This window comes from Lytechinus pictus, chromosome 15 (assembly GCF_037042905.1).
Source record: "Lytechinus pictus isolate F3 Inbred chromosome 15, Lp3.0, whole genome shotgun sequence".
Taxonomy (NCBI): Eukaryota; Metazoa; Echinodermata; class Echinoidea; order Temnopleuroida; family Toxopneustidae; genus Lytechinus; species Lytechinus pictus.
In genome coordinates this window covers 7,839,275-7,863,157 of record NC_087259.1, presented here as the reverse complement: position 1 = coordinate 7,863,157, position 23,883 = coordinate 7,839,275, and the positions used below count along the sequence as shown (strand labels likewise).

The window sequence follows — 23,883 nt, the reverse complement described above, 5'->3', positions numbered from 1 at the left end:
GTACAATGAAAAAGAATACTAGTGGGGTCAAGCTGTTTATGCCTACTCACTTATGTGACAATAACAACAAAAATATTATATCATACCCTGCTGTATAAAACAAACCCTGAGTTCAGGAGTGTGGGAACAGACAATCACTTGGACAAGACAGGACGAAAAAAAAAAAGACACACACACACAAACAGAAACAAAACAGGACAGAACAGAACAGGACAAGACAGCGAAAAAAGAAACTAAACACACTACAGACACAGACAAACAGGAAGATCAGAAAAGCAATAGAACTAGACATTTAGGTGATGGGAAGAGAAAAAAAAAGAAATGTGAGAGGAGAGGGGGAAGAGAAGAAGGACGAAAATAAGAATGGAAGAAGAACAAAAGAGGTGGTAGCTGCTTACACAGAAACGTTTAGAAGCAGTGTAAGATGTTGACGTTGCTGGCCGTCCATAGTTGTGATTGATCGGATCAATTGCAAGTCTTTGTCAGACGGGGGCCTGCTCTCACTTCTTCACTTGTTATGCAACAGTCACACCAACGAAATCGTCTCCATGCAAACCGACCGATGGTATGTCATTGGTAATAACGTAATAGATTTGATCGGTCTGGGTCCCGTCTTACAAAGAGTTACGATTGATCCAATCAATCGTAACTCTATGGAAATTCATCAGTGTCATATTTTTTTTTACAGGAAATTTGCAAAATGTCCTTTGTAAACAAAGGAGAACACACCAAATTGTCAAGAAATCAATCAATTTATAGATATACATTCATATCTAAATTTTTTTTGAACAAACATTGCTGGCTTTCCATAGTTACGATTGATCGGATCAATCGCAACTCTTTGTACACAGTAAAAAACGCTGTTTAAGATTTTATACAATGCTGTTTACAATATGAACCTTACAGTAGTTGTTTAACAGTTTAAACAATCGTGTTTAATTTATTGAAGATTATATATTGAAAATTAAACTTTGTTGTTTAGATTTTGAACACTTGTTTAAACTGTTTAAACAATTACTGTAAGGTTCATATAGTAAACAGCGTTGTATGAAAATTTTAAACAGCGTTTTTACTGTGTATAAGACGGGCCCTGGAGTCGGTATCGTAGGTGTGACTGTGGTGTTGACTTCTTCTTCTTCTTCTAGGTTGGGATCGCCCAGTTCCAGGCGAATGAGCAACTGGTCGAAACTTACCCCTACACCGTTCAGATCTACCCTGCCAACTCGGTGTTCAACCCGGCAAGGATCGCCCTGATGAGAGAAATGAAATGGACAAGAGCGGCCATCATGTACCAAAACGTCAATCTCTTTAGGGATGTAAGTTTTTTTGCAGGAGTTTCTGCATTTATTGTAAAGTCAAAATAAATTTACAATACATAAACATAATCGTAGTATGACATTAGAGTACATTGCAACGTGACAAATTTATAACAGTGTCATAACTAAATTTAGACATGAATACAATTTAAGGATAAGACAAAGTAGTGAAAAACAAATGCAGTTGCAAACTATATAAGCAAAATAAATGCTTGTGTAATAGCAGCCAAAACGTTTGCTTGATATATAGGAGCAGTGTCATGGGGCGGGGATGGGGTGGCGACCACCCCATTTTGATTTTCAAGTAAAGACAAATAAAAAGATAAGAAAAAGGGGAATGAGGAAGGAAAGAAAAAAAACCATTTGGTTCGTACAAGTGGAACTAGTCATGTATACTTATTCCTCTGTTGATTTATAGCGAAATGAAAGCCACCGTGGATATAAATACTGTGTTGACATGAACGTATATTAATCATCGTTTCAAATTTTATACATCCTTCAAAATGTCATGTTACTTTTTCATTTCGTTTATTTCCATTTTCAACAATTACAGTTTATTTTGTACATTTTAACATATAAATAACAAAACATATTTCAAGTATTCCTGTACAAAAATCATATTCAAGATTATTACATATCAGGTTGGAAATGGAGGAGGCTGCTAAAAAGCGGAGCTTGTAGAGTGCAGCCTCCTAATAAATATTCTTGTAGTTGCATAGCATATAATCTTGTAGTTGCATAGCACACTTTATGTGCACATGTGTTATTAGTTCTATTCAATTAGTTAAAGAATTGATACCATGTCCCTTGCGTGTTGTCTATTGTACTGTATTTCCCATTATTCAGAATACGACTCGTACACCAGAAGGAAACTTGTATTTCTGATGTGTTCTTTTTCTTAACATATTCAATCGGTTTTTTAAAGGAATTATCACAGTAGAAAAAGAAATGTAATTTCGCACAAAACTTGTCCATTATGACAGTGGTGATGATAATATTTCACGTTGTGATGCGATCTTTTCTTTTCTCACTCTCCGTCTCTCTCTCTCTTTGTCTTTTCCATAATACGATGTACTCCAGTTTGAGCCTGTAATATTTTAGTTTTCATGTTTCTCATCATAAAAAACAAGAAATTTGCATTATACAACTTCAAGTTCATGACCGCTTCCTCCTTTTCTTACATAAGTATCCCCATGTATGATGGTCAATACCATTCTAGACACTTGATTTGTTGGGTATGAAAATACCAGAAGAAAAGTCATATCTTAAAATCAATAGTAAAGGAATTTTGTTATATTTTTCACGTGTAGGAGATGGTTGAGTTAGCAACAATGATGCAAGGGGAAGGACTGAATACAATTTCTATTGAAACTGTCAACGAGGATCCAAGGACGAATATTCAAAGCTTAAAGGTAGGCAATGTATCTTATTCTCAAAATTCTTTATTGAATAGTTTTATCGATTTTTTTATATACATCTAATAATATGCATTATATCTTACCTCGTAAATGTTATCATGATTGACACTATACTACTCGTGACTTCTTCTTTTATTTACATTCAACACAGTAACAAACTCATTTCCGTAAACTCATTCTTAGTCCAAAGAAACTAATGTTATCAATGGATTCAGGAAATTTTCTGCACGTGTGAGGATAAAGATTTATATTCGTATTTTTGTCTATTTGTGCGTAGACCTAATCCATTTTAGGGATTAAAAAGCCTTCAAAAAGCTGATAGCTTTTGAAAGAACGGGTTGTTTTGTGCTTTATCAAACTATATATTTTTGATAACTTTGTATTTATTTTGTGAGTATTTCCCTTTTCATGTATTTAATTTTTTTCTCATTTGATTGTCTGTATTTATACTTTGTTATTTGTTGTGTTATCTATAGGGGCCCACATTGTACAAGCATTGCTTTTTAGTGGGTCCCTCCATTTCCATCTTAATTTAATTTCTATTGAAAAATAGTATACATATTTAAAACCTACAATGTGTTGCCCAAATTGTCTAAGTGTTTTTTCACAACATATGTATCATTAATTTTTTTTTGCAACGGATACAAATATTTATATTTATATATGGTATACAATTTGTTTTTGTTTGATGGAAGTGAAATAAATAAATTTGAATTGAATTGAATTGAAGAACGATGAAAAAACGCAATTGATGTCATTATCATCATTTATGTCCTCATTGGATGCTTTATCTGAATTGCTCTTTTATCATGCATTCGATGAATATTGATCAATGCATGTGTAAGCTCATAATAATGCAACATGTCCAAGGAAACACGGGATATTAAACGAGAACCATACGGAGTTTAGACACATAAACAGTAACCATGGTAACTTCTTTATCACACGTTGTTATACTGACTTTCAGGCCATCATGCAGAACTATCTATTACCTTTAAACTCTCAGCCAGAAGGTACAAAGTATATGTATTTTAACATGTTTAATTTGTAATCATACAAATTCCAGTGGGTGATAATACAATACTGTACTTGTAGTGATTTAATATATCTTTGTCGACTTTACATCCAGTCTATATTTTGCAGTTGTTTATATTTGTATAAAATGTATGAAATATTTATATCCAAAGGAACTGTTGCTGCGCTAGCGCCATGAGCGTCTATGGACGGTGTGTGCGCTCAATAAGACATCACTTTTATTATTATTATTACTATTATTATTATTGCTATTATTATTATTACTATTATTAGATATGTAAACTTCGAAAAACTTACATACAGAACATCAGGGTATCCTCCTCTATATATCAGTGTCGAAAGGGTACTGTTGCAACGTATTTATGAAGACAATACTATAGTTCCTGTTGTTCTCGTATACTCTTCAAATTTAAATTATTTTTTAAGTCAACTCTTAAATACGTTGGGTGGCATGCTTATGGAAAGCCTTTCTATTGAAAGTTTTACAATCTCTTACTCAACTTCTAGTGGCTATCAGTATAACCTAAATCTTGGACTTTTGTTGTTAAATTCTCAAATGACCAACTTCTGCATATCCAACTTCTTTCCCTCCGTATGCGCATGAGAATGTCCTAAGCTATTACTGGAGTTTGTCGAATCTAATTTTGATATGAACATACTGTCTTGACTGTGGCCAGCTACTTGAAATGTGATTGATATGTGTCTTATTTTAATAAATCGGGATGTAATGCCAAAATCAATACGACTTCTACTCGGATGACAGCTTTCTTGTACTCTTAGTAACTGGTAGGAGGTTTTAAAAGCGTAATTCGAAATACATTAATCCAAAATACGTGCCTTGATATAAAGTAGTGAACATTCTCTATGGCTTCATGAAGTTATGCCGTCAGTTGGCTCATAATTTGTACTAATGTATAGTAAACTTATCCGTGTCATGTTCATGGACGGTGAATACGTTGGAAAGAATTAATACCAATGTTAGCGGAAGTGGAACAAGGGTATTTTGTTATGGTGATGGATACTTCGAAAGTAAGTTTGATCTAAGGGCCCGTTGTTTTTAACAAAACATACCATTGTGCAGTGTACATGTATACTTTCATGATCATGTCTTCTCTTTTCTCTGCTTCTTGTCTTTACATTTTCTTTCTTCTATATACTTCCATTGTCTTTTTTTTTTCTTCTTCACTTCTCGTTCATCACTTGAAAACCGGCGGGGAAAGCGCCCCTGCCCTGTATAGCGACGCCCATTATTCTATTTTCCAATCCCGTTCGATTTCCGACATGCTCGGACGTGTCGAAAAGCTTCGTGACATGTTCGATTTATCAACGTAGATTGAAATTCTGCCCATGTAATAATAAACTCGTACGTCCTTTATAGTGGTTATTTTTTCGGGCGAATGAGGCGGTCAATTTAGATGATTAAAAAGTCGGCCTCTCGATCTTATATCGAAGCTGCCCATCCGGTCTCATCGGCTAATCCATTTATCTTTGATTTCTCTTTTGTCCTATTCATATCTCTTACAATAGCCAATGCATGATAAAAAGAGACATCCACGCCAGGTTGAATCAATATTACCTTTACTCGTCCAACGTATCGACTGCAGTTAATCTTATCTATATAAGACGGGGGCGTCGTTATTAGATTATTCGCCTCACTGATAGAATTATCACATAACCCGAGTGGTCATGCGTTGATTTTGTAACCGATCAGTGTTGTATGTAACCAAGGTCTCGTTTCATAACGACTTGTAATAAGAAAATGAACAGATGCTATAACAAATCAGCCAATCAGATTGAAGGATTTCGGTAGCTTTTAACTGTTATTGGAAATTTGTTATTATAACAAGTTTTATGAAACGGACCCCAGATGGACGTTACCACAGGCAAAGGTAGCATTCGGAATCTTGGATTCGGATTGTCTTTGGCGCGGAGGCGGCGCCATATAGGAGGGGGGGGGGGGGCAAAAGAGACACCCCCGAAAATATGGGAGAAAGGGAAAATAAGAAGAAAGAAGAGTTTTAAAAAAATAGCTACAGGTTGTGTAACTCTATTAACCCTGTAATTCTTGATTAGAAATAAAAAAGGAAAATCGAAGGTCATTTTACTTCTCGCTTTGATCTAGATACTGGGGCGCTGCTCCTGATTTAGCGAGATGGTATCCGGGAAGGGGGAAATGCTTAATTGAAATTGTGATAATTTGTAAAAGAGCCCATTTTTGTCATGTTCTTTGGGATAAGAAATGGAGAGGTTAAGAAATTGGAAACGGGAAAGCATCAAGAGAGCGAGTGGTGAAAAAATGATTATGCATACATGGTATATGGAGACGGGGAGGGTCTTCATTTTTTTCCTGAGATCTTTCAATGCAATTATCTACTATTTTCATCATAATGTACCAATCCTCTTGATTAAAACGACATCCACCTTTCCTCGACATGCCAAGTGTATATATAGCCCGTTTATACCTTCGCTAATAAGTGGAATGACAGGGTATTTCTTATGTATACATATCAAGAGTTGTTTAATGTGAAATTAACCCAGATGTACGAATGCAGACGTTATCATGAATGTTTATTTGAGAGCCTCCGCCATTATTTTCCGTGATCTAATTTTGCATTCATCCATCTTAATCAGGCTTCCTCGCTAGGCAATTTATATAATCCGTTGTATGATACCACGCGGCCAAGCTGTATAAGATGAGCTTGCAATAAAAGTGTTTCAACAATAGATTAGTGTGCGCAAGTCTTACATTGCCTTGGGTTCTTCGGTAAAAAGGTATCTAGTCGAATACACTTCTCTTAATTGTATACCAAAGTGGAAATATGAGCTCGTATTCTGCAGTTGGGTTTAATTCAAAGTCCGGTCTATACAGTAGTTAAAAAAAAAAATATTGATAAATACCACTTGCGAAAATGAAAAAAAATCCAGATATTAAAGAAATAAACAGAAACTAAATGGTTTCACGAAAGGAAAATCAAATACTTTCAGGATATTTTTAAAATGTTTTTTAACACCACCTTCATCACCACCCAAAGTACCGTTGCCACCTTCACAACCTTACTATGTACCACCACTACCACTACTATCATCACCATTACACCTCCATGCACCACCACCATCTCCGGCAACACCAACTACCATTACCAATTCCACCACAATTTCAACCATAACCGCCATCTCAATCATACCACTATCATCACTTTCATCACCACCACCATCACCACCACCTCCACCGTCACCATCATCACCATCTCTGCCAATACCACTACCATCACCAATTCCACCACCGTTTTAACCATCACCTCCATCTCAATCATACCAATATAATCACTTTCACTACCACCACCACTATTACCACCTCCAACACCACCATCACCATTTCCGGCAACACCCACTACCATCACCACTTTCCACCACCATTTCAACCATGACCTCCATCTCCACCTGCCACTATCATCACCACCATCACTCATACCACTACCATTACTATCACCACCATCATCATCACCACCTACACCACCACCATCACCATCTCCTCCAACACCAACATCACTACCATTACCACTTCCACCACCATTTCAACCATAACCTCCATCTCATGCACATGTCACCACCATCACCACCATCACTCATACTACGTTCATCATTATCACCACCAGCACCACCACCATCACCACCATCACTCATACCACTATCATCACTATCACCACTAGCACCATCACCACCACCACCTCCATCACCACCATCTCCGCTAACACCACTACCATTACCACTTCCACCACCATATCAACCATAACCTCCATCTCCACCTACCTCCACCATCACTCATACCACTATCATCACTATCACCATCACCACCACCACGTGCATCACCATCAATCAAATCACTATTATCACTATTATCACTATCACCACTTGCACCACTACCACCACCTCCACCACCATCAACACTATCAGTCATACCACTATCATCACTATCACCACCGCCACCACTACCACTATGCTCACTGCTACAAAAGACAAACACCGCTACGACTTTTTTTAAAGGACGTACGAACCAGCTGCCTTCAGCCCCTGCACCTCAACTACTCATATCTGGTCAGGTTCTCGACCCACAGTGCAACATTCTGAGCACTGTAGTCTTGCAATTATAGACCCACTTAAATTGAAACACCCTACTTCACGTCTCATAACATTCTTACTGCAGTAATTACGTTACCAAATGTCAAAACAGGGTAGGCCTACCTTCCTCTCAAAAACACTTTAGTTTCTCTACACTGATGTAATAATAGGCTAACTTGTCATCTGTAATATATCAAACATGCATGATATCAAAAATGCATGAGCGCTGAAAGGCAGCTCTAGCTAAAGCCGGGGTAATAATAATGATAACATCGCGCCTCGGAATAGAATATTTCTAGATAGATGGCGCTATATAAATGCCTATTATTATTATTAAACATGGTCGTACGCAGCGCGGCCGATGCAGGGGGCAGTTGCCCACCCCCCCCCCCATAAATTTTGAAAACTTATCTTTTTTATTGAAGATTTTCACAAAATTCACCAAGAGGATGCACAATATCCATCAATTTCACTCTACAAAATGCAAAAGCGCCTCAATAATAAGCTCTGTCGCTATGCTTCCTCACTTTCGATTTTTTTTTTCAAAACAGTTTACGCGTGCTGCCCCCCGTCGAAAAATATCTGCGTACGGCCATAATTTCAAAAGCTATGTTTTGAGACTAGCCATTTAAAACACACAGTCAATGAGAGACAACACTTATTGCTTGTCAGTTTACTCCTTCAGTTCACAGAAATTATTCATATTTACTTTTTTTTACAGAGGCATGATGCCAGAATAATCTTTCTCAGTGTCTACCAAGATATGGCGACCAAGGTCTTTTGTGAGGTAAGACAAAAATATCATTCTCGACAAAGTCTATAATAATAATAATAACATTAAATCGGACTTGTATCACGCCAAATCTGCTCCGTAGAGTGCTCATGGCGCTTCCAAGAAATTCTTAAGGAAATTAAGAATCGAACAGATATGTTTATAGTTTGTTTTTTTAAGTTTCAGAAATTGACGAAATGGCAATTAGACCATGTGGATAATGGACTAACTGATGGTAGACCAAATGATAGTAGACGAATTGGTAATTGTACGAATTGGCATTAGACCAGTTGAAAAATAAAACCTTCTCACCTACCCCGCCCCCCCCCCCCCTTTCGTTATCCATACAGGCCTACCGGCAGGGGCTTTATGGACCCAGGTATGTCTGGATCCTCATCGGCTGGTATCACGCTGGCTGGTGGAGGATCGAAACAACCAACTTCCGGGACAGAGGCGAAGAGTTCTGCACCTTTGATCAGATGGATGAAGCGGTAGAGGGGTATCTCAGCATGAGAGGGTTCGAGATACAAGAGGATCTGTCCAAGATCAACTTTAATGGAATCGTGAGTTATCGTTTTAGTGATTTTACCTTAAATTCTGCTTTCATGATTATTATTATTTGCCGACTCCAGATTTCGTGAAATGCATTAAAATGCCTGTAAAGGCCGGGTAACACCGGAACCGAATCAGCTGCGAATCCATCCGAATGCACGTTTTCAGGTGGTTTCGAGAGTATATTTGTTCTCCCTCCGCGAATGCGAGAAAATTCAGGAAGGATTCGGGAACATTTGAATCCAGCGAATTAGACCAATTTCGGTTAGAATCGGTCCGAACAGGCTTAACCACTAGCGTACCTACGGGGGGGGGGGGGGGCAGGGGGGGCACTCTGCCCCCCCTGACGAGTCACAACCCATGCAAAAACGTATCTTTGGCCCCCCCTGACGGGCTTGAAAAACCTTTTTTGCCCCCCCTGACGAGCTTTAAGACCTTCAATGGTCCCCTGACGAGCTTGAAGACCTTTTTTTTTTTTTTTTTTTTTTTTTTTTTGCTTGTCAAATTTTTTCTGGTACGAAATCCTTTATTTGCGATCGAAGACCTTTTTTTTTTTTTTTTTTTTGCTTGTCAAATTTTTTCTGGTACGAAATCCTTTATTTGTGATCGAAGACCTTTTTTTTTTTTTTTTTTTTTTTTTTTGCTTGTCAAATTTTTTCTGGTACGAAATCCTTTATTTGTGATCGAAGACCTTTTTTTTTTTTTTTTTTTGCTTGTCAAATTTTTTCTGGTACGAAATCCTTTATTTGTGATCGAAGACTTTTTTTTTTTTTTTTTTTTTTTTTTGCTTGTCAAATTTTTTCTGGTACGAAATCCTTTATTTGTGATCGAAGACCTTTTTTTTTTTTTTTTTTTTTTTTTTTTTTTTTTTTTTGCTTGTCAAATTTTTTGGCGGACGGTTTTGCCCCCCCCTGTGGAAAATCCTAGGTACGCCACTGGGCTTAACAGAGAATTTTTGGGAAAAGCAAACTTGGTGTACCATCTAGAAATTCTTCGACTTAGCCTGTTTAGCCTAGAATGATTTTCTGGCTAGGGAAAACAGGGGCATTTCTTAACGTCTGCTACTCAAAACTTTGGCTCTACTCTGGTTTATTCATCCGAATAACCAGTGTCAAATGAACTGGACTCTTTGTCAAACACCCCAGATCACGTGGTTACATAACGCGACATACGTTATTTTTCATTACTATTACGATTTCCTTCTATCTTTTCTGTGTTATTTCCAGTACCCTGATGAAGATCGTCTGGAGTTCTTTCATCATCTCCAGGGTGAGCTTCTATTCTCTGGAGCCTGTGACTCCTATGGTTATGACCAGGTAAATAGGCCGGGAATTAACGATTCAGAACGGGGACTTTACTGGCGACGGGTCGGAGAAAAATGAAAAAAAAATGCCTAAGCCACACACATACACTCACACAAATCCCAGACATTTTCAGTGCCCCACCTTTTCTGTTTTCCTTGAGTTTCCAAGAGTTTTTCTTTTTCATGGGTATGATTTTAAAAAAATTGCAAGGGTATTTAAATCCCGTATTAACAAACATAATGGCCCGTTTTCTGAACTCGGGTTTAATTCAAGCTCTGGTCTAATGTTGTGGTTTAACTATATGGATAGCCAATTGTGACCTATTTCTCTTGAAGAGACGAACCGTTATCATTTTTGTAATATTTTCAAGCAATCTGTTTATCATGACAGTCCTCCTGGAAATTTGAACGTTGTAATTATTTGGTAGATCATATTTGTTTAGAATTATATTTTTTGTCCATTTTTCTTTATGATTCATGGCCTAAACAGTAATTAAAATATTATGTTTGTTATGTCATGAAAATGTAATATACGAATGATATGAATGCAGAACAATAAATCAAATCAAATTTACTATTAATTAGTTGCGTAGCTTTTGTTGAATATAATAATTGTCATCTTCTTCTCAAAAATAGATAATGACGATAGCTTTAGCTCTGAATTCTTCCACTGAAGTGATTGCTTCCCGTTCCCCGGGCAGCACCCTGGCGGACTTTACTTACACCAACACTGAAATGGCTGATATCTTTCTTCGTGAGGCAAAGAATGTCAAGTTTGTCGGCCTCACAGTAAGTCATCTTGTTTCTGTCAGCATCTATATTGTTATCTATCTATCTTTCTTTCCTTTATAAAAATCTTCGTAAACGTCTACTGTAGCTTCAAAATTATACTCAAGCCCGTCCCTGAATATAGCAATATGGACAGTACTATAAAATAGAAGCTGATAAAGAAAGTTAAAGAATACACACGCCGAAACACGTACCCACCAAAACCCTCTCATCCCACTGATCTCTCCAATAAGGGAGAGATCAGTGTCTCATCCCCCCCCCCCCCACACAAAGAAACAACGTGACCCGTACTAAGGTAATTCGTCCAAAAATAGATTTTAAAAAACCCATTACTTTCTCGACAGTAATGTTTTGCATTTACTGTCTAGCCAATATTCGTTTGTGAGGAATTATGTAGTTTTATCTTTCCTTTCTCTGAATCTAAACTTTCATCAGTTTTATTCATTTTTTCAGTCTGTTTTTTTCTTCATTTCCAACAGATCAGTATAAGAAATCCATAAAATACCATTATAATAAACAATTGAAGAATAATAACAAACGTGTAACACGATATATACATATATCTTAATTATACATTTGAAACTTGGATGGATCATGAAATATTTGTAGCTTAAAATAACATGTTGGAAAATGGAGAGGTCCATTGTGAAGCTCTGCTCGTAAAGGAACAATATTTTTGTCGTCAATTGAACAAATAATCTTAGTGATGAACAGTTTGTGATTCAAGAAGAGGAGTCCGAAATAATGTATATTTTTTTCGAAATAAACTTCCCTTTTTCCACAAGGGTCCAGTGGCTTTTGATTCAGTTGGAAGTAGAGAGAGCAACGCTGTGATTCAACAGTTACAAAGTGAGTTACAAGTTTGGTTGTGAATAATTTTGTTTGAATATATAAGTATATAGATGTGGAACAAAATTAATTTAATTAATAGAATAGAATACTATAAAGTTGTGAGCCAGCAAACTAAAAATTGTGACGCTTTAGTACAAAACCAAATTTTGTGATTGAATTCAGAAAATTATTATGTAAATATACATGTACACTTTTTCCTTTCCCTCTCTTTCTTTCCTTTTCTTAGTTGCGATTTTTTTCTTGAGGGGGGGGGGGGGGTGGCACCCAAGCCCCCATTCGTATGGCAGTGTTTTTGACGATTGGGTCCTCACTTTCAAGGGGGGGGGGGCACACTTGGGTAAAACGGCATATTTGCATTAATATTTTTATTATGGCTCTCAAGGGGGGGGGGGGTCCGCCACTGATCTGTAACTTCTTATGCTTTATAAATCTCTTTCAGACCAGCAAGTGGAGCAAATATTCGTGTTTGATCGAGAGACGGATACCATTCGTCTCAAACGGGATTTCCAGTGGGGAGGTAAGTTTCTCAATTGGCATTAAAGTTCAAGTCCACCTCAGAAAAAATTTTTAATTAAACCAATAGTCAGACAAGTGTAATGCTGAAAATTTACTCTAAATCGGATATAAAACAAGAAAGTTATGACATTTTAAAGTTTCGCTTATTTTTCACAAAGTAGTTAAATGCACAATTAAGTCACATGCATGAGAGAATCGATGATGTCCCTCACTCAGTGTGGAGATGTCCTTGGCCGAGTGGTCTAAGGCGCCTGGCTATACATAGAAAGTCCGGGGTTCGGTCCCCGGCGCGGCACCTATGCCCGTGAGCAAGGCATTAAATGTACAATGCTCTTTTATCCTGCTTTCAAATGTGCATTATTGGTAACTTGGTGTGCACTTGTTCAAAATAATGGCAATTTTTACATCTTTAGGAAGAAATAAAACTTTGTTTCACAGGACAATGAGGAGAAACTAGAATATTTCATATAATAAAATACGATAGAAATAGTGAGGGATTTCATTAGCTACCTCATTTGCATACCGGTCAGGATGTACATAGAACTGTTTTGTGAAATTAAGCGAAAACTTAAAATGTCATAACTTTCTTATTTTACATCCGATTTTGATGAAAATTTCAGTGTAATGCTTGTTGGGTTTTTTCTTTTTTATTCAAATCAACTTTTTGATGGGGTGGACTTATCTTTTAAGGTCTAGGTTTCTATGTTCTTAATTTCCAACTATTTCAGATCGCATTTATATACATTCAGACAAAAAACCAATGTTTTAAGAAAACACTTGTTGGATGTTTTAGCCGGCAAAGTCTGCTTCATCCGATATCGAAACGGTCACACAATAATATTGTGGTCATCGGCAAAGCAAAAAATAAGGAAAGTCATGAGAGTTGGAAGGCATGAAAACTTTTCAGATAAAAAAAAAACAGCAATTAAAACAAGACAAACATGGCCAAGGGTGTTATGACGCAAATGCATAAGGTCTTATGGAGATTCCATGACGATTGCTCCGCAGTTAAATCCACACATTAATCGAATGACCAACTTGAAACCTGCGTTTAACACAAAACCCTACCCTAAACCTAACATAAAACCCTATTGCAACCCTAACCCTATATCTCAGACTAATTAAAACCCTGAGCAATTGTCGCCGGACCAAATGTCTTGTCACCCTAATGGATAAAAAAGGTTCTTGATCTTGTCATTCAGGTTCTTTCATACCGGTCGACGGTCCCACTGAACAGTTATTGGACGTCCACATCAACAATGCAAATCGTATCGTGATCAGCGCTCTGGCGGGTCTAGGGATAATACTGGCAATTATATTCCTCTTGGTCAACATTGTGCACCGCAAAAAACGGTAAATTAATCAGCCGCTTCATTTGTTTCTATTCTTATAGGTCAGTATTGATTGGTTTGGACATCAGGAATTAATGCGGTTTATTAATGGCTTGAAATAATAATAGTTTTCTCTACAAAAATGAAAATAAAAATTACGTTTTAAGTTGTACTTATTCGGGGGGGGGGGGTAAACTGTGGGTAAAAACATTCATACTTGAAATAGCACTGTTATCTCGTGAATATCGAGTTATCACTCATTTTACTTTCTTTCTTTTCCGCCATGTAGAGCTTTAAAGATCTCCAGTCCAATGTTAAATAATGTGATTGCGATTGGGGGCATCTTCCTCTACTGTTCGACTTATCTCTTGAGTGAATCATTGGAAGTGCAGCCACAAGAAAATTCTGTTCTCACTAATATTGAGTGTCAGGTGAGTACATTTAATCATAAAAACACTAATCATTATATAAAGGGTTTACGAAAGCTAAATGCCATTTCACATACTGTAGAGTAGAGATGTTGTGGCTTAGTGGATAAGTCTTCTGACTTTGAACCACAAGGTCAGGGTTCAAATCTCACCGCGACACTCGCGTTCTTTGGCAAGGCATTTATCTACATCTGCCACTCTCTACCCAGGTGTAGTAAATGGGTACCCAGTAGGAAGGACTTCATTGAAAGCTCGATGCGCCCGATCAGGGTAGCCGTGTTAACCGGTGAAATAGTATGCAGCGCTTGGAAGGTTGCATAGTATTATTATTATCCTTATTATTCTTATCATACTGCTTACATACTAAAGAGATTTTGAGACAAATCATATTCTATTTATAATTATTTCTGTTTTTACCTCTTTGTTCATTTATAGTCTGCTCTGCTGGTTGCTTCGGTTGGTCTTTCTATGTCTTTTGGCGCTCTCTTTATGAAAACATATCGCATTCATCAAATCTATACAAGCGCTATGAAAGTCAGAAAAGTTCTGGTGAGTAGGTAATGATTTTATGTTCAAGGTTTGAATTTTACTTTCGCTCTCATCATGTTCAAAGCAACAAAGTTATAGCGTTTTATTGTGAAAGAAAGTTTTTTTTTACAGATTATCAAAGTGTATAAACACTGTCTGACATGTAACTGATGCGTAATTTTGGAACCGCGTATAGCTGGGCATCGAAAATTTGGTCTCAAATGTTGGAGGAGACTTCAAAGTAAAATGTCGGTGGGGGGGGGGGTGAGGATAGATTCATCGCCTCCCGCCCGGTCGCTGTAAAGTTAAGGTCTGTCTTAAGTTTGGGTAATTTCCGAAAAACTTCCATGAATGCGTCTGTCTTAAACCTACTGTGGATGATGATATAAAAAACAAAACCATTTTGATGGATACATGGGATATGAATTTTTTTATTTAAAGTGAGAATTTTTGTGTATTTTTCTTATATGTGATCACTTTACTGTGTAGAATAAGTGTTCAACGACAGACAAAACTTTATCCATCCGATCATGGACGCTTCTTTTAAGATTGAAATCAGACTAAAATCGAATTCAGGCTTAAATCGAACACAAGAGTCAAATCAATTTCAAACTCAAACCAAATCCAGAACCTAAAACAGAGTACTCGAACAAAAATATCAAACTCAAATATTTTGCTACACTCACATTAAAATCAATGTATGATGGATATCGAACTCAGGATCTAATCAAACTCAAACTTAAATAAGATTCAATAGCGCATAATAATACACACACCCTCCATTCATTAATAATAATAATAGTCAGTTCTTGTATAGCGCATAACACATTATAAATAACGTCTCTATGCGCTTCCAAAGGACTTGGATATTATTCATTTAATCAACAAAAACATAGACGGAATATAGAACTAAAGAGGTAATAATTCATATTGTGATTCCAATTTGTTGTCACGATCTGCTAAAAAAAATAACATCAGCAATAATTGTTGCGTTCGTGTATTGATTTCAAGACATTTGCCCTATAAAGTTCCACACATCAATCGAATGACCAACTTCAACCCTGGGTTTAACACTAAACACTAAGCCCTACCTTAAACCCAACATAAACCCTATTGCAACCCTAACCCAACGAAATTAAGCCCGGATAAATTGTCGCATGAGCAAATGTCGTGTCACCGTTTTGGTGCGTGAAGTTTTTTTTTAATCTTCCAATTTTGTAGAAAGGATTGACCGATTCCCGTCTTCTCTTTGCGATCTCTTGGTTTATTATCATCGATCTCGCTTTCTTTGCTTTTTGGATGAGCTACGATCCAATGACAACGGAGAATAGAACCTTCAAACCAATCGTAAGAATTCTTAAAAATAATATCTTCAAAATAATGAACCAATATTGAAATGCGGCGTTACCACAAGTTGATCGTCATTGTGAAATATAGTCGCCATCATGGGCGTCTTTTTTTTTTTGGGGGGGGGGGAGGGGACATCTATTATTACGTTCTCCCCCCCAAAAAAGACAGTCATCTGTGCTGACGCCCATAGTCACCAAAGTGACCAAGAGAGACGAAAAACATTGCCTATTTTCAGTATTAATCAAATTGTGAAGACGAGCAGTGCTGAAATGAACATTAGAATGTATATTTTCGTTCATTAATGGGAAACAGAGTGAAGTAAAATAATATAGCACAACAATGAGCGAGGTAACGTAATAAAGTGAGAGAGAGAGAGAGAAGAGAGAAAGAAAGAAAGAAGGAGCCTGTAAGAAGGAGCTGTGTGCGCTATGAACGCCTAGATTAGCCGGGTAATATAGGAGTGCCTTGAGCACCTAACAAGGTGGATATGTGCGCAATATAAATACCCTATATTATTATTATTAAGAGGATTTTTTTCCACAGAGAAAATTCACATTATTTGGGGGAATTTCAAACAAATAATCATTCATATAGGAGTACCCTAAGTTATACCACTTTGCAACCACCTAAGTCTGATTCCACCGATATTTCCTTTTTTTTGATAGCTGGATGACACGGCGCCTGAGCTAGAGATCTCTTTCGTCCCAACCCTAAACATCTGTACATCAGCATCCATGCTTCCGTTCATGGGAGCTCTCGGAGTCTACAAGGGTGGGTTGCTTTTATTTGGCGTTTTCCTCGCCTGGTCTACCCGGAAAGTCCGCATCATGGAGCTGAATGACAGTGAGTCAGAAGAACCGAGTCTGGGTTCTTTGCTTAAATTAGGCAAATTTGTTACCCATGAGTGTGATAGGGTATTCCTTTCTTTGTTATGCTACCAATCGTAAACTATATTACAATATTGATATCATTATATGTCTGTTAGAAATGAATATATTATATCAAATTCGATTGTCAAATTATTTGCAAGTGCAACTCGAGATCGAAATCTGCACATTATTAGCTTTTCGTATTTTTGGGTGTAATTACGCCACTGAATTACATTTAGGGATACGTCATAAAGTGTGTCAGAGAAATTGCATTTTGAAAAAGGGACATAATTGACTAGTCTACCTTAAAAAAAACTTGTTTGCCAAAATATCTCAGAATGTGTTACGAATGCATTAATTTCACTATGTAGGCATCGGCAGTTTTAGTAGTAGACATATAATTAACGAAGATTGGTTGATTTGATTTATTTCACTTAGTCACGGTTGAATGGCCAAATACTGTTTTTTTCTTCTGAGAGTCCTTGTATTATAAAGAACAGGGCATTACAAACTACAAATTAATCCTTAGCATACAGTGATAAGTAAGAATAATTAAGAAATGGCGACAAAGAGCCGATGACTAATTGTGCGAGGGCTTGGTTACCGTAATGAGATATTTAATATCAATTTTACTTAGACATCACGTGGGAGGGGACATTGAAACCTTTAATAAGATTGCGTTTTAAAGAACGTTTTCTCATGTCTACACACGAATCAGATGAACCTTTTCAGTGATTTAGAGAGGGGACACTATATATTTATTCATATTTATTCATTAACTTTACGCATCTGCGTAATACATCTCCCCCTTCCAAGGTAAATACATCGCCCTATCAGTCTACACTGTCTGTCTGACTTGCGTCATCGCAGTGCCATTTGCATACATCTTCTACAGCAGAGGAGACATCAACTATGTATTTACATTCGTTGGGGGCGCCATAGTCTTTGCAACCACCGTTGTGCTGTGTTTGGTGTTCGTGCCGAAAGTAAGAATTGGAATTCACATTTTTGTTCGTTAATCTTGGGGTGATAACCTGATCTAAAATGTGGAAATTCATTATCCATTAGAAATAGGCACACATAAATGATGTTATAGTAGAGGAAAAAGGAACTTATCATGCTTATTTAGCAGGGCCGGAATCTCGTGCAAACCTAGAAATAATAGCGCGGGTAATCATGGTAATAGCGTATTAGCGGAATGGTAATGCAATAAGATGAGCTGCCTCTTGATCATGTTAATTTGACATATTTTTACAGTCATGTGACCTTTACATTACTTCGATACGATTGGTACAACCTTTCCTTGTATTTGATAAATAAACTTGAATTGTTGCTGAATATTTAAGGATATTTTAAATACACTAACACATTGTCAAACACTCACTAAATAAAATTAGGAATAAAATAATGACGGAAATCAGGAAATTAGAAGCTTTTTGTTCTGAACTGAAGATATATTCGTTAAACAAATTCAAGGACAATTTTTCCTTCTTTTATTTTTTATCTGTAGCTGATGGCAATTAATGATCCAGCATCAGATACAAAAGGACGCCCTCTCACAATGGCTACCTCTACTGACACCACCTTTGATGACAAAGACGCAACCCTTCAGCGCCTGCAACGAGCACTGCAACAGGTAATATGGCTTATGTGTCTGTAATGCATCATTATGGTTGCAGCGACATCGCGGAGATGTTTCCGAATCGTCGCAGCAATCACTTAGAAATTTTGCAGCAACATCCTCCCGATTGTCGGGCAAATTGTCTGTTACCTTAACTGTCCAAGTGGATTCGTCGCCGAGGCGTCGGCTCTAAGATGTGACAGAGACGTCGCCGACACGACGAGATGACGTAGCTGAGACGTAACAGAGACGTCTCCTTGTTAAGATATGGGCATGAAAGTAGGTCAAACATCAAGTAGACGCCCCTTGCGTTTCATCGGTCTTTCAGGGGGGCGTTTCATGAAAGGACTTGTCGGACGTTTTATCTGACAAGTCCCATTTTATCCGACATTAACCATAGTAACAGTACCTCTCAGCCAATCAACATCAGAGAAAGATGTCAGATCTGACAACTTGTCGGATGAAAATGTTGATGAAACACTCCCCTGGTCTCCTGCAGTACGCGACTTCTCTGAGAGGTCTCTGTCATTCCGCAGAGACATCGCCAAGACATCTCGCCAGTTGTGGATGGAATTTTAGTATCCTCGACGTCTCTGCAACTGATGGAGATGACTTGGGAGAATTCGTAGACATCGCGAGGACATCTCAGCAGTTGAGGATGTATTTACAGTATCGTCGACGTCTCTACAACTGATGGAGGTGTCTTGTAGACTTTGCAGAGACATCGCAAAGACACCTCAGCAGTTAGGAATGTAATTATAGTATCCTCGACGTCTCTGCAACTGATGGAGATGACTTGTAGAATTCGCAGAGACATCGCCAAGATATCTCACTAGTTAGGGATGTAATTATAGTATCCTCGATATCTCTGCAATTGATGGAGATGACTTTGAGAATTCGTAGAGACATCGCGAACACGTCTCAGCAGTTGGGGATGTAATTATAGTACCCTCGACGTCTTTGCTGATGGAGATGTCTCTGAAATTTCGCAGATACATCTCGAAGACTGGAAAAATTTAGCACGTTCGATTTTCTTCCTCGGATTCATCGGGCTGATTATAAGGAGACGTCTCTGCAACTAGTCAAATCTGAAGTCACAAACTACATGTAATCCAGGACTAAATGCAAGCTCAGTGAGATACTTCCTTTAGCCTGGTCATCGGATTCAGGCTTTCCCAGTATACAATGTATGCACTTAATCCATTCCCCGGGAAGCACTCCAGCAAAATATTATTAAACTAACAGAAGTATTCAATGATATGCTGATTATACCAAAATTTATGTAGTTTATGTTATATTTGTATTGTGTACTGTATGCCTACTTTTTAAATTATTCCCGGCAATTATTCTGTTTTATATTTCGTAAGATTAAATGTCCGTTTTGATCCTATTTTTTTTTCCTTCAACTTTTCTCTTTCTAGAAGCTGCAAGAGCGCAAGGATCTTTTGGAAGAGCTGGCTATATTGGACAGAATCTATATGCAGAGTGACTGAATAGTACAACAAGAAGAGTTAAGCTGGTACTCCGGGCTGAACATTATGTGATTTGAACAGAGTAAAATCAGACAAACAAGAACTGAAAAATTTCATCACAACTTGACAAGTAATAACAAAGTTATGAAATTTCAAAGGATTCCATGGAACAATTCTATGCATGTCCTCATGAATAATGCAATGAGGGAGCTCTTTTGCCCCTATACTAATTCCGAATTTCGTCCTCCAAAATGTATCAGTAAAATCAACTGTTCTGATTTAAGATAATCATTGCTAAAATTTGAATTGATACAACAGAAACAAGCTTTTACAAACAAGTGTGAAAATATGAAAAAGTTATGATTCATGTAATAATATAAGAAAAAAAGGAAAAACGAGGACGTGACGTCATCAGCCCACCTATTGCCTAGTTCATCGAACTAATGCAAACATTGGAAATGTCATAACCTTGTTATTTTTATCAAAATTTTTAATGAGATTGTTTAAAACATTTTCCCATATAATTTTTCTTTATTAAGATATTATTTTCAGCCAAGCGTATAACATCCGTTTGAATATGATGTCTTGAATTTTCATGTTTTTCCTATGCATGTATACACGGGTTACATGATATTTGCTCCGGCGACAATTGCTCCGCTGTAAATTCCACACACTAATCGAATGACCAACTTCAACCCTGGATTTAGCACTATACCCTACCCTAAGCCAAACATAAAACCCTATTGCAACCCTCACCCTATACATCTTAGTTGAAATTAAGCCGGGAGCAATTGTCGCAGGAGCAAATGTCGTGGCATGTGTGCAAACTTCCATATATATCCCGCTTTGACATCATTAACTGTACTTATTTAATTTGTGATATAATGTAGATATTGTCCTGCGTGTGTTTTATTCCAATAATTTCGCTGCTTATTCATGTATTCCTCATCTGTTTTTATTTGGTACCACTTTATAATCAACGTACCATAATTATATTTCCTCTTTTTTTTTTTTTTTTACAATTTAAAGATGATTTTAACTGATTTTGTCACGGTAAAATGGCCCTCGAGCTATTGTTTTTTTTTCTTACTAATGTAATTGATCTTTGTTTCAAGTTCAAGTTTATTCAAAACCAAAAACATCACACCATAATCAAAATAGATATACATACAACGTACATGAGTACATAAACATTAGATTATAGCATAGACAAATTGGTTTCAGGACCCATTTAAAAGCAAAGCTTGTGAGTAGGCCCCTGGAATACTTATAATTATTAACATAAAACATAGGATATACTAATCTACAAGATACAAGAGGAGAGAAAAAATATATATAATAAGGTTAAGATGCTAGAAATAGAATGGAAAACTATTACAAACACACATATATACACACACCCACACACGCAACCACATCCACCCACATATGCACATACTAAACATAAATTCTGAGAAGGTCATCAACTTATATGCAAATACATCAACTTAAATTACATATTGAAGGAAAATAATCATCATTTGTCAAGAAAGCAAGTTTTGGATAATCTTTTGAACATGGAAAGAATTTTAGTATTTTTTATATCAATAGGTAAATTGTTCCACTCTTTTTTAAAAGGGACCTGAGGTAAAATTTACCAATATTTTCACAGAAATATAAATAAAAGAGCATGGAATTTCGAATCCGTATAACATTTATTACTGCTACATTACTTGATAATATTCTAATAAATTCTAATAATTCAAAATATGCACTGCAAAAACTCTGGTGTTAATTTAACACCAGCCCGGAATCTATATATGTCCACACCAGAGAAGTGTTAAACAACACCAGTTTCGTTTTGGTCTAACACCAGATAGGTGTTTATACAACACCAATTAGTATCAAAACAGCATCGGTTTGATTCCAAACTGGTGTTGTTTCAATACTTCTCTGGTGTAGACACATAGATTCCGGGCTGGTGTTAAATCAACACCGGAGTTTTTGCAGTGTGTGCATGGAACATTCTGTGAAGTTGTCACAGACCACCTGTCAGCCTTTTCCCTTTTTTGAAATTGAAACTGAGAAATTGATAAATAATAACTGTGAGAGCAAATATATTGTTTAACCATTTAGTTGAAAAAAAATCACAAACAAAAGTATAACTGTCTTATATTTATTGATATAACTTGTAATTCAATGCTGACCACTGTTCCAAAAAACAGTCAGGAAAGCTAAAATAAAAGAAACCCTGGACACCCGAATGCGTTTAGATGTATCAATAAGCCCCCCCCAAAAAAAAAAAAAAAAAAAAAAAAAAAAACATTACACATAATTTATTTATTCAAAATTGGTCGCTTACAAACTAAAGTAAATTTTTAAAAGTATAGGAATGAAGAATGAAACTAGAAAAAAAATATCTAAATTTGAAATTAGGAGAAAATGTTATTAACCACACTATAGGAGCCTGTAAAACATAATCTATAATCTACGGAATGTCGTTAGATCTTCCTTACAACCTCATTTTTTCAATGTCAAAATTCAAAATTCTAAATTTAGGGTTGCCACGCAGTCAAGCTTAGCTTATAGTGGCAACCCCTGTAACCTTTTAAAAATCGATATGTATTAATAGAATAAAATTTGTTTAATGTTTTGCTTGTCAGTTATACGTATATTATTACTGTATTTTCTTTGTTAATTTGTTTATGAAAAGTGTTGCAGAAACCAATAAATGAAGTGAAATGAAAAAAATCCTAATTGCGCTCTAGCACTTTGCCAAATTGCTTAATGAAAGTACACAATTAAAGTCTGTAAATTACTTAGGAATTAACTATATTGTAAATTTGACAATATTTCCTGAACTATTTAATAGGATTATTCATGCCATTATGAAAAAAGTTGTGTATATTTTCAAAGAATAATTATCATCCGGTACCTTAAATAGGTAGAATTATACCGATATGTGAGAAATCTATGAAAACTGTATGTGATACAAATTATTGGATACATTTCTGTTGTATGTACTGTATATAAACTGTTAAAATTATTTCATGTTATCATTGTATAAATATCATAAAACAAAATAATGTACATCAAGTGAATGAAGTTATTAATAAAATCAAGTTCATAGAAGATACGAGTACCATTAATTTTTACAGTTATATACCTTTATCTGAGTTACCTTGTATATGAACCTTTTTGAAGGAAAATTGTTAATCCTCTGTATAGTTAGCTTCGAAAAAAGAAACACTTTCTGATTGCAATTACTATGCCTTAGAAATTAAAGCGCTACCCATTTATGAGATGACGTAAGATTAGCAATAAATACAACTGATATTGAACTGATATATTCAATAACCAGTGGAATATTATTTGCCATTGACGATTTTTCAATAGGGCCTACTTTTTCTTATTCATGTTATTACGGGGAACGTGGTAGTCATCTATTTTTGTCTGAAAGTTATTTAAATGACCGATACCCATAACGCTACTCTCTCCTGTTTTGTTTGTGGAGTCCCGCAGGGATCTATCCTTGACTTCCAACAATTATGTTTCTATTGTATACTATTGGACTCCAGGACGCAAATCGCGTAACAAATCATTTATAGATAGATGACACTGGATAAATCCCAA

The 23,883-nt window shown here is 36.5% G+C and overlaps 1 protein-coding gene across 1 annotated transcript in view; it reads left to right on the top strand.

Moving 5' to 3' along the window:
- Window positions 1-20,649, top strand: part of LOC129277210 (gamma-aminobutyric acid type B receptor subunit 2-like) — a 33,687-nt gene extending 13,038 nt beyond the window's left edge. Inside the window, exons 4-19 of the mRNA XM_064110678.1 lie at window positions 1,146-1,316; window positions 2,627-2,728; window positions 8,610-8,675; window positions 9,011-9,223; window positions 10,439-10,528; window positions 11,152-11,304; window positions 12,090-12,153; window positions 12,596-12,673; window positions 13,875-14,025; window positions 14,293-14,434; window positions 14,867-14,980; window positions 16,181-16,306; window positions 16,975-17,152; window positions 17,995-18,164; window positions 18,689-18,814; window positions 20,221-20,649. Of these exons, the coding sequence (XP_063966748.1) occupies window positions 1,146-1,316; window positions 2,627-2,728; window positions 8,610-8,675; window positions 9,011-9,223; window positions 10,439-10,528; window positions 11,152-11,304; window positions 12,090-12,153; window positions 12,596-12,673; window positions 13,875-14,025; window positions 14,293-14,434; window positions 14,867-14,980; window positions 16,181-16,306; window positions 16,975-17,152; window positions 17,995-18,164; window positions 18,689-18,814; window positions 20,221-20,292 (2,016 nt within the window). The 3' untranslated portion in view covers window positions 20,293-20,649. The remainder of the gene's footprint in view (window positions 1-1,145; window positions 1,317-2,626; window positions 2,729-8,609; window positions 8,676-9,010; window positions 9,224-10,438; window positions 10,529-11,151; window positions 11,305-12,089; window positions 12,154-12,595; window positions 12,674-13,874; window positions 14,026-14,292; window positions 14,435-14,866; window positions 14,981-16,180; window positions 16,307-16,974; window positions 17,153-17,994; window positions 18,165-18,688; window positions 18,815-20,220) is intronic.
- The last annotated feature ends 3,234 nt before the right edge of the window (window positions 20,650-23,883 follow it).